General features: G+C 40.9%; 1 protein-coding gene across 2 annotated transcripts in view; it reads left to right on the top strand.

Moving 5' to 3' along the window:
* GUSB (glucuronidase beta) overlaps nucleotides 1–7,871 on the top strand; it is a 99,951-nt gene extending 92,080 nt beyond the window's left edge. For both annotated transcript variants that reach the window (XM_073664945.1, XM_073664947.1), the window contains one exon: nucleotides 7,721–7,871. In XM_073664945.1, the coding sequence (XP_073521046.1) occupies nucleotides 7,721–7,820 (100 nt within the window). In that variant the 3' untranslated portion in view covers nucleotides 7,821–7,871. The remainder of the gene's footprint in view (nucleotides 1–7,720) is intronic.
* The last annotated feature ends 4,646 nt before the right edge of the window (nucleotides 7,872–12,517 follow it).

Here is a 12,517-nt window from a genome sequence, read left to right as displayed (position 1 = left end):
CTGATCGCTAGGGGTCTGATCACTGGAACCTCTACTGATCTCCAAGGATGTGTTCTCCTCAGCCTTTCTTTCCTTGAGGGCCACATTCAGCTCTGAGAGCATGTCGCAAGCCACATCCAAAGTTTCCCCCCTCCCTGAAATAGTGACATCCAGCTTCTGCCTGTCCACCAATTGTGACACCTAGAGCCCCCATTATTTGTATAAGGACAGCCAAAACTTCCCCCTAGAAATTACACCAAGAAACAGGGGTCCCTATGCTGTTCTTGTACAGGGGCTCTCTTCTGTCTGTGTCTGCCAGTGCCAAGGCAGAATCCATGAATCTAGGGGTTCCCACCGTATCCTTGCTTCTAGTACTCCCAGCAGAATATCGTATCCAGCTTCAAGCACCTCCTCTACCTGGCAGTATCAGCCTATGTCCAGCCAAGTATATATGCATCCAGATTTGTTCTTCGATTTTGGTACTACTCATAAAAATCACCATCTGGAGTCCTGCTCCTCATAGCGGTTTGTTAGAAATAATGCATCAAGCTGGCAGATAGCCACACATCATGCTGCTGCGTGCCCGAGCCACAGGTTGGGGGATCCCTGATCTATAGGATTGTCAGAGGGCTGTACTCTATGGAAGACCTATAGACAATTTAATGGAATGGTGGCTTACATGCATGGTCACCACTGCATTCTAACAAGGCATTTTTTTGGTTCGTTAGCTGGATCTGTGGTCAGGCCCTCCCAGTGATGTCAGTTATCACCTATGCCGATGATGGGTTATAACTTGCGAAGATGAGGGCCCACTTACATGGTGATTATATAAGAGCATTTATTGAACACTCTTCTAATTATAGTCCCTCGACGCTTATCATAGTCCTGCTTCATTCTTTACCATGTAAAATAAATTGCACATTTTTCAAAAAGGCCTAATAGATAATGAGTCCTGAATGTAAAACAGTTATTTATAAGTCACTGAGATGTACAACTATTACATTCTAGATACTTGTTGCTTCCAAGATGTGCATTTATTCTTCATAATACCTATACTGACTACACTAGCTTGTTCTTACAAATTATTATTACAGCCAGAAGTGTAGCAAACGGCTTTAAAGAGCTAGAGAGACCAGTATTGAGCTCTTCCTGTATTCATTGCATGCACTGAATAGTCCAATTTTTGATTGCCTGTAAATAAAGATTTTATTCATTTTTTAAAAGGGGTAACCGTGTACTGTGCCACAGCCCAGTATATACATCATTCTTACATAGCAGAAGAGTATGACGCACTAAACTATACATCAAACTCCTTGACTACACAAACTTCCTGAAAAGAAAAACAAGTCAAGCAATAAAGTATGATGAACCACGATAGGGGAAGTTTAATGGGAAGGTGAAATCAGAGGCCCAAAGCTTTATTGAAAGGCAACACACATGGAGGAAAAGTGGATTATACCTTCTCCTTGTCAGCCGGACCGTTCAAGATGGAATAGTCTTTGAACAGGTTGTGGATGAACCTGTTGCAGTCCTGGATGGGCATGCTTTCCATCCTCAAGATGAGCTTGTCCAAAGGTCTGGCACATCTGGATGAGGGTGTCGACTGAACTCCGGTCAGCGCAAAAAACGGTCATGCCATCCATGTAGAGCAAGCACTTGACCTTGTTTTGTTCCGGTCCCGGTGCAGTGATCGCTCCATTCTGCTGCATAGCCTCTGTGAAGAGTACTATAAAAAACAAAGAGGTGAGCGAGGGCAGCCTTGTCTGACCCCAGTGAGGACCGGGAAGGGGTCAGTCTTCCAGGTTTTCACCAACACCGTGCTGTGAATGTCAAGGTACATCAGTCAGATGTATGAACAAAACATGTTACCCAAACCTAACCTGTGCAGCACATTGATTGCCCATAAACTCATGGGAAACCCAAAGAACTTTTCCTGAGCCAGGGAGACCAGGGCAGTGTGTGCACGGTGGGCCTTGATGTACTTAGCCTCGCTCTCATGCGGGACACGGTTATCTGCGATACGACATCCGGGGATACCACAGGTCTGGTCCAGGTGGATGATCCATGCTATGACCGTCTTCAGTCTCGTCACTATCATTTTGGCCAGGATCCTGTAGTCTTCGTTGAGAAGAGTGATGGAGGATGCCAATTCTTCAGGTTCCACATGTCTCCCTTCTGCTTGTACAGAATCTGCCCTTCACCACCATTTCCTCGTACAGTTACAACCGGCCAAGACAGATGAGGTCTCTCAGCGCTACATAGAGCTCTGCTGGAAAACTGTCACTGCCCGGGGTCCTGCCAGTCATAAAGGATTTAGCGGCTGAGAGGGATTCACCATCAGAGGATCCTGTAGGGTTAAGGTGGCATCTTTGGGCTCAGCCTGTGCCAGCAGTAAACAATTCAGCTTCCCGGAACCAGAGCGAAAAAGATGACCGGGGACACATTGAAAGTGAATGGCTTTGTGATCATAGAAGAAAGGGACCATAGAGTGCCTACTCTGCCTGAGAGGTAAAAACGAAGTCAATCCTGGAGCAGAGCCACTCATCGGGTCGGCTCCACAAATAGCTGGTGGAGCCTCTCCCTATGGAACCCATAACGTCCACAAGAGAGGTCGCTGTCACTATTTCGATGAGAAGCTTGGATGTGACATCCAACTTGGTAGACTTGTTGGAACTACATCCGACCTCCTTGATGTATGACCTCCTTGATTGGGCAGTTGAAATCCCCGGCCATTACTAGGATCCTGGTGGAGGTGAGCTGAGCTGAGCTCCAGTTGCTCATTCTCCACAGGGGACGCATACATGTTGATGTACCTTACAGTTTCCCCCGCCTAGGTGTGACCAATAGCCTTCTGCACGCTAACTCCTGAATGAAATAAAGCATGAAAGAACATCCCCTGATCAGAATGGTGATGCCTGCAGTAACCTACACCAGACCAGTAGGACGGATCGAGGGACCACTCCCAGGCCAGATGGCTGAAATACCTATGGGAGCGAAGAGAACATTCCTGCAACATATAAACCTCACACAACTTATGTCTGGAATTGTCCCTGATACTTTGAACATTTATGGAAAAGATGTCAAGATTGGCCATTATTTGGAAAAAAAGAAAAAGAAAAAAAAAGTTTGCACAGGCAATATACCATAGTTAGCTCTCCGGTCCGGTAGATCTTGTTCTTTGGTGACTGCCAGTAACTAGATTTCCAGCAGGCTCTCTTCTAGCTCAGTGTTTTCCAAACCCCATCCTCACAGTCCCCCAACACATCATGTGTTCAGGATTTCTTTAGTATTGCTCAGGTGAACATACCTGTGACAGTTTCTGATGCCTTAATAATAATTCCATCACCTATGCAATACTAATGAAATCCTGAAAACATCACGTGTTTGAGAAACACTGTTCTAGTTGATCAAGCAGCAAAGTCGGGATCTCAGTGGTTTCCAGTTCCTCCACCTCTGGTTTGGCCACCAGGGATTCCACAATTTGCTTCATCTCTTCTGGCGGCAGGGGAATAGTCCAATGTCTGCCCTGATATTGACCTATTCCGTGATGAACTGAACATAGCAGGAGCAAGTATCTGATCCTCTCTGAAGTCGCTTACTACACTTCTGAGAGTATCAGTGTAGTAGGAATCCGTTATGAAAGGAGGGCCGCCCCCGTACTGTTACACATTGGCAGCAGTTAGAGTTCAGGCATTGCTCGCTCTGGCCAAGCGTTTGCTGTCAGTCATGGAACTGCTTGGTATTCAGATTGAAGGGCGCGTAACAGTGCACCAAGATCTTGGCCACACCAAGGGTGCACCAAAGCCCCCTCATTTCCATATGGAATATAAAGCTCTTTCAAAGAAATTACAGCAATGAAATGTACACTGCTAATATGATCTTTATATGGGGCTAAGTCCCCTTTGTAACTTTTTTTTTTTTACGTTTAGTTTGCATTTCAGGGGTGACTGACTCCCTTTAAAAGCCATTTTTATGCTTGAGGTTCTAAGGGCTCATTCAAATGTCTGTATTTTTTGGATTGCACTCAAACTATAAAGAGTATATGGGGCTGTTCACATAGTTTCAAGGTTGAAGGGAGACATAACAATAATGGCCTAACATGTTGATCCAGAGTAAGGGAAAAAATCCCATCGGGCAGACACGAATAGCTCCATATTAGGGGAAAATTTCCTTCCAGACTCTCAAAATGGCAATTAGAATATAGGAGGTCCCTGGCTCTACATCCCATCACAGAATTTAGTCATCATAAAGTGTAATATTATATTTTTTTCAAGAAAGGTATCCAGGCCCTCCTTGACCTTTTGTAGTGAATCAACCATTACAACATCATGTGGCAGGGAATTCCATAGTCTCACTGCTCTTACAGTAAAGAATTACCTTCTTTCACACGTCAGTATATTTTTGCAGACTGAATGCTCTGCATCAAAACACAAATTCTATCCGACTTTGATCCAAGTAAAAGATCAAACTTGCCAGTGCAAGTATATGGGTCCGTGAAAAAAATCGGACAGCAGTTGGATTCTATTCATGTCTTGTACGATTTTCATATTTGCTTGATAGGAAAAGCTCGAAAAACTTCTCGTATGCAAAAAAAAAACAAAACAACAAAACTTGATAAAACTGACACACTAATCAAACACTAATGAAAATATGATCCAATACGCTGATGAACATCGGTCTAATTTTATGTGTACCAAAAAAATCACTGCCTAAGTTATAAAGGGAAACAGTCACAGGGTTTTTGGTACCCCATCAGAGCAGCATGATGTAGGGGCAGAGACCCTGATTCCAGCAATGCATCCTTTACTGGGCTGCTTTCTACAGTTTTGATGAATTCCTGTTTTATCTGTTGCAGAGCTAGCAGTTCTCTAAATGCTGAGCTCTGAATAACCCCGCCCACATCACTGATTGGCTGCTTTCTGAATACAGTGTGCATATGCAGAAAGCTGCCAATCAGTGGAGGACTACATGGCAGCAGGCTCACTAGTCCTCTAGTGATAATCTCCCTCTGAAAAAAATTATTTTATCAAAATTACAGCAAGCAACCAAGTTACTGACATCTCTAGAATCAGGGTCTCTGGACCTACAATATGTTGCTCTTAATTTTTTGAGCCTTAAAGAGAATCTGTCACCAGGTTTTTGTCACCCAATTGAAGTGTAACGTGGGTAATCAGAGGGTGTATCTGTGATACATAGTGATCAATAACTCCTATGATGATATACCGCTACCTTCCCCCACACCACGGTCAAAGTTTCCACTTCTGACTTGCTTCTTGTTCGCTTTATTTCCAGCCATTGGCAAAGTCCTTAAGTCCACATACTTTCCAAATAGCTGATAAGCTTCGTGTGATTTAACTGTCCAAATCTGTCTCTTGTCAGAAACACTGCTAAGATTGTTTGGATAGAAATTACTTTATACACAATGTTCCACGCACCCTGTTCTTGCCACCATTATAGAATGCACAAGACATACATTTATAGTCATGTTATTATGTTTTACACTAAAGCATTTAGCCACAATGTCTCCTGTTAATCTAAAACTGTGTTGAGGATTCTTCAAAGGGAGCCTGTCAGGTCTGAAAATTATTAACCTGCAGATATAGTGATAACTTGCAGGTTAATAGCGTTATGAAGGTGCCCGGCCTCAGTACTGAAAAGGCGGCACCTGGAAGAAAATTAACTTTATTTCTCTCCAGAGCCGTCGGCTTTTAGTCATGTAGGTGTGCCTGGAGCATTTACACTCACCGCGCCCAGCACGGAGAGCGGCGGCTGTAAGCACACCATGGTACTGACTGTTGGCTGTGCAGTGCCTCAGTATAGAGTCGGCTGTCAGTCAGTGCCAGGGCATGCTTACAGCCGCTCTTAGTGCTGTGTAATTCATCTCGGCACACCTGCATGACTGAAAGCCAGCAGCTCATGGAGAAATAAAGTTCATTTTCTCCCAGGTGTCACACATTCAGTGCAGCAGCCAGGTACCTTCATAACGCTATTAATCTGCAGATTAACCCTTTATCTGCAGGTTAATAAGAAGACTGCAAATAAGGATTCGGGAACAAACCTTTTCAAAACAAAACTTTCTAAACCGCATAGCAAGCTCCTGAACAGGCACATTTTCAGATTTTATTTCATACACTCAGTTTAAAAGAGCTTTAAAAATCTCTCTCGTTTGGCAAATGAAATATTTTTTTTTTATGACCCCTAAGATACATTTCAAAATGTGTTCATTATTCTCTAACAATTATTTTTATATATTGGACAGGGTTTTTATTTTTTTTTATTTTTACGGGGGGGGGGGGGAGGGGACGACGACAAATAACAGCAGCCGTATTTTAATTGACAGTGGAGTTATTTTTTTTTTACCTTCTCTTTTTTTTATTCATTCATTCATTTTGCAATTTGTGCCACACACACACACCCTCACAAGGTCATAAAAGACCAGGGCATTTAACTATTTTTGTTTTCATTTTACTTCCCTTGTAACTGAGGCTGGTATATTAGCCTCAGTTACAGGGGAAATGCTGGCTGTATAGCAGAGCTGTCTGGGTCTCTTATGACCAGGCAGCTCCTGTTCCCTCCTCCTCCCTCTCCCTATACACAGCTATCAAATGACTGCTCTGTATGCATGAGTAAGCGCCGTCAGCGCTTCCTATTACTGCATACACAACGCTTCTTTAGCACTGTGTATACACAGATTGTGAAGGCACAGGTGGTAATAAACAACCTCTACGTTCTCTATGGGGGCTCCGTCTCTATAGGCTGGATTTCTGCATTTTAAAACGTCACTGCAGAATAGGAGACGGACCACCCATATACTTTGAAAAACTTTAAAATCCCTAAAAAATGAGCATTTACTGGGGCAATTTTCAGGAGAAAACTTGTGTTTGATCGCTTAAAAAAAAAAAAAAAAAAAAAAACAGTGTGCACATAACTTACGATTCGATAATTAATTTTGACAAAGTCAAATTTGGGTCAATTGCACAAATATGCAACTCCATTTGAGTTTCATCAGTATTTTCAATCCCATTTTTGTCAGTTTTTACTACCAGTGGTTTCTTGTATGAAAAATGAAATAAAAATATTACAAAACTTCTATTCATGACAATGTTAATGACGGACTGTACACTGATGCCATCCATGAGCTATCTGTGATTTTCACAGATCCGTAGACTTGTATGGGTCACTTTGATTCGTGACTTGGTTCAAAAATGGATATTTCTCCTTGATTTTTTTGAGGATCACTGTCTACCAACTATAATTCTCGATAATGTTCTATCTCTGAAAATCACGAACACTGATAGAACACGTACGTTACTCACTGGCCAGATGAGGTTATAGAACAAGTTTTCCTCCATCTTGTCACTAGGTGATAACTACATCATCAGTGGGAGTTTGGCCTCTGCGACTCCACAGATACTGAAAATGGGACTTTTCAATGCCCTGAAAACATGACCTGTTGGTGGTTCTTGAGGACTGGAGTTGGGGAACACTGGTCTATGTGAACAGAACGGTCGTATTACTGATTACTCTGTACTGATTACTCTGCATGAGAAGTGCAGTCCACCTGCCTAAACAGGCTATTAAACAACCGCCTATTGGCTTTTATATAGCTAATCAGCTGTCATTTAACAGCCGCCATACACTAGTGTATATAGGGAAAGATAAAGTACTGCATGTGCTCAGTTCGATGATATTTGTCCATTCTTAACTCAGTTTCACTTTGTTTCTTTCCCAATTAAAATAGCTCATCGGACTCTATGTGGAAGAATTATGCCATTCATGATACCTTCTGTAGCAAGAGAGAAACAACTGCCTTGCACAAACCAGACATTGGATATTGCTAAAGTAATTTTGGTTTAAGTTGCTTCAAGAAAAAAATAAAAATTTACAGGGAAGACAGATGTGACACTTGCAATTTTCTTAACACATATTACATCATGAAGGTGTACAAAGCTGCCAAATCTGATCAAAGCCTCCTTTCTATCGACCCTGGAGAACCAATCACAGTGATTTATTTTTATTATTTATTTATTTTTTTTACTGTAAATACTGGACGTCTCTGCGATTTTGCACGGACCACTCTGTCAGTTAAAAAAAAAAAAAGCATACGGACGGCCCCAAAGACTATACTAGGTATGAGTTCTATCCGTCAAATACATGGACGGAACGTGCAATCATAAAATGGATGTGTGAATGAGCCCTAATGTGGTCTTGTTAGAATATTTCAGCGGGTGTTGGCTGCAGTAATCTGTTTATGGAGAGATCCAATTGTGGTCAATCATTTGGCACTTTGTTTTATAAGAAAAAATGTTTTGAATCCTTCGATTTAGTTTGGATGAATGATCCCACCCTCGACATGCCAAACAACTCTTCCCAATCCTCATCTTAGCTGTATGGGCAGCTTTTGACTAAATTCAGATGAGCACTGAACTTTTTGGACAAATCTGCAGTATGAGGACATGATTGGCTCCATGGGCTCGTCCACATATGGGCTTGTCCACATAGAGGACAGTGCAGGAGCTGCCTACTCTTTCCATGCGGTAGTCTGGTCTGGACAATAAAGCCAGACTAGCTTATGCTGAAGTTTTTTTTTTTCCCCGTGTGGACCTGAGACCTGTGTGGAAAATCACCCATGTGTACTCAGCACTTCGTGCAATAGGTCTATTTGCTGCCCGTTGCACACACAGATCAAGAATACACTCATGTGAAGAGAAATAGTTTTGAGCTGTGAGAGGGGAGGAAAACTTCTCATTGAGAATACAGTCACATCGGGAAGAGACGGCAAATGTGCAGGTTGTTTCTGTAATACACATTTACAGCTGCCGAAAAAAATACAGTAGACATTTGTGTTTCTACATTTATTTTATACCAAATATTATATGCAACAAGAAAAAAAATTCTTACATATTTACATGACGCCCTTTGTTAACACACACACATTGAAACAGAGCCGGATGTAGCACTTTTGAAGACCGCCTAACTTCAATTACCTATTTACTCTGGAGTCAGACACAGTCCATACATTCTGAAGATACATTGATATGTACCATTATGGCCATGCTCTCAATAGCTTTAGATTTCGCACATGTAGGCCATTACTGTCCTGGAGTTTCTTTTGTTTTTTTTCCTGGAAGTATGGCATCCTACAATTATCTAGCACCAGCTAGGAGATACAGGTGGATCCATTACTTTACGGTTGAGATGCCAAAACAAAACCTTACAGTGATCTGTCATGAAACCGGCATCATTACTGGGAATAGCCATGGACTTAAAAAAATAAAAAATATAATACAACATAACAGGAAAGTCAATGTCAGAGCTACTGTAAAATATGTAGCTGTGTAGTAAGTTACCTGGATTTCTTTATGAATTAACTTGTACTACAAAACTACATAATATTTAGATCTGGAAATGGAGTGTAATGTGTAATTTTAGGCTGCACTCTTGTTAAATATCTTAATATGTTTAGAGATATATTCAAACACTGCAGATTTATTGTAGTAATCTCAGTACAATTTATCTCAATGGAATGTGTGGAAATCGATGCATATCTGTGTGAAAGAACCCCATTCAGATACATGGAACAGATTATGGCTGCGTGTGAAGATACCTCATGTCTACCAGACTCCTGACATTTGTTCAGTCCAAAAAGATTTGTTTGAAGATTTGTTTTTCTTCTACCAGGGAAAGTCCTAGTTGAAGCCATCCATGACTTTCATTGACCAGTTTCACTCTTCGGGCTCATAAAGATGTCTGTGAATCTTGGTCTGATCATGGACCGTAATGCACGGACTCCGACCAGTCCATGCATTGCGGTACATGATCTATAATCTGCATGGGCCCTTATCCAGTGTTCACCAACAGCGCAAATGCTGCATTTTTATCCTCATTATGTCTGCACCAAAATAATCTCTGATTATTGCGGATTTTTTTTTCTTTCTATATATATATTCCCCCTTATTTGATGTTTTTGGTGCAGGAGTTGAAGGAGCATTTTAATGCTTTTTTTTTTTTTTTTTTTTTTTAGTACAGAAGAGCCTTGATTTGGCACATAAAAACACAATTGTGGTTTGCTTGTTTTTCCATGCTCCCCCTAGAAGCATCAAAAATGCACAGTGCAATAGTGATTTTAGCTATATAGCCAGAGCTTTTATGAAATCACATCCATTTTGCTTGGACTGTTAAGCGCAGATTTTCTGCACACACAAAAAAACAGTGTTTATATGTCACATAGGGACCTGGCCTTATCTTTAAACCAAATTCAGTAAGAACTTTTCAGAATAGGAATGTAAGCCACGGACCCACTATCAGTATTTGGTCAGTATTTTTTCTCCGGAGTGGGAGCCAAAACCAGGTGAGGAACAATCAGAGAAAAGGTATAATAGAAACAAGTCACCAATTCTGCTATATCACCCACTCCTGGTTTTGGCTCCCACTGCTGAGGAAAAATACTGACCGTATACTGATAGTGGGGCCGTAGCCTAATATATTGTATTGCAGACACATAGAAAATACACAACAGTCAAGTCAAATCGCCTTATTTTAAAGCTAGTTGTCTCCAAAAATCCTGAGCCATAAGATAAGGAAGGCCACATGTATTAGGGTCACAAACAAACTGAAGCAATGCCAATTTGGGAGGGTTAGCAACCAAAGCTTTGCACATCATCACCAATCCACAAGTAGGAGTAGTACTGTACTTTATTTAATCTGTTAGGTTTAAGCATTAGTGTCAGATCTGATGAGACGCTTTTTAGATCTAATTTGCGGTTTTGCACGTGAACCAGCTGTCTCCTCATAAAATCAATGGTTAAAGGGGCAATTTTGCGCACGATGCACACACTTCCTCGTGGATAAGCCAGTCATGTGCTGCACAGTATTCGATTGATAAAAATAAAACCTGCAAACTTTGCTTTCTTAACTTTTCGATCAGTTAGTTTATACCAGTGATCCCTTGTAAGAATAATACCACATAATCTGGTACCACTTGGATGAGAGAGAGGATGAGTCAGAGAGACTAGGAAAAAATGAAAGAATAATTTGTTTTATGTTGGGTTTTGTTCATATTTAAATGGAACCTGTCACATTGCACATGGTGTCTTATGTGTTAGCAAGATGTAAGAGACCAGGGCGAGCTGAGGAGATTGATAAGTCTTCTTGGTCCAGAGTGCGATCGATTGACAGACTTGTATAATTGTGCATACAAAAGGTACCAATCACTGAGCCAAGAACAGAGCTTTCACTGAATAAAATACAAGTTTTACTGAATCTTCTCCCATTATATATCTATCTGTACTTCTCAGATTGCAGACAGCATTTTCAAGCTCATTGGCTGCATTGTAATTTATTTGTAAAGGGAACCGAATGGTTTTGTTTTTTTGGCTTTCAAAAGATTAACATGTTTAAGATTGTTACAAATCAGAAATTAAAATCATATTCATAAACCCATTATGATATTTTGAGGGGTTTTTATGCAGATTCAATAGAGAAATTCTTTCCTAGTAGACAAACGGCAGAATCTGACAAGTGACAGGCCCTCTGCATCTGTCCCTATCTGATGACCGTATAGTATGGCAGGACAGAGAGTGCATTAATAGGGTGTTTAATTATAGCTGGATCCTCAGAGATCCTGTAAGTCCAGCTTCTCTGCCCACACTGATTCACAAGTATTTTTGAAAATGTATATGAGAATAGTTTGCTGTATGGGTGGAGTCGTCTGACTAACAAGCTGCGAGTCCAGCCAACATTAATAAGGCTTGTTCCTTAGAATCAAAAGCAAGCTATGGAAACCTATATATTGCCGCACCTCCTCTTTCCCCAGAGCAGCAAACGGTCACCAAGTCTGAGCTCCTCTTTAAAAAGTCACCAACAAGAGCTTTAAAATAACGTAATAATATGTAAGTGACATTTCTAATACCTGTCCCTCTAAAGGCCTTTTCTGGAAAGTTTCATTGTCAGGGCAATCAGGCAATTCTTGTAAAAACATAACTATAATAGCAAGAATGAGAATATTGTTTTTAATATATTGTGTAACCCTTCAAATCCCTCTAGATGTGCAAGTGTCACATTAATACAATTAAGTTGGAACCAAAGCAGGACTTCCGGATCATCCCCTTAAAGTGGATGGGTCACCAAATATCACAATTCAAACTGTATACATTATTTAATATCTTAGACATGTTGCAGTGTTCTTATTTTGTAAATTAATATCACCACGGTTGTGTAATGTGGAGCTTTAAGTGAGCATTTTATGAGTGCAGCTATATAAAAAAAAAAATCTTTCACAAAGTATTATGTAGCAATTCTGACATGGACTTTCAAAAGTAGTTACACCAGCCTTCTCAGGTCTAACACCTGTTTAATTACATGTAGTTTGTGTTGTGAATTCTGGCAACCAATCCACTTTTAAAGAAGTAAAATGGTGGCAGCTTTTTCAGCTAAGTACATGCATGTATAAAGTGACATGACAGATATTCTCATTAAAGAACATAACCCGGCCAGGTCTGTTTTAAATGTCAAAGTGAAGGTCAGGATCCTGTTGCTA

The sequence above is a fragment of the Phyllobates terribilis genome, unplaced genomic scaffold (assembly GCF_046119375.1).
Source record: "Phyllobates terribilis strain yellow unplaced genomic scaffold, ASM4611937v1 Scaffold_2__4_contigs__length_985480577, whole genome shotgun sequence".
Taxonomy (NCBI): domain Eukaryota; kingdom Metazoa; phylum Chordata; class Amphibia; order Anura; family Dendrobatidae; genus Phyllobates; species Phyllobates terribilis.
This window is presented reverse-complemented; position numbering and strand designations above follow the sequence as displayed.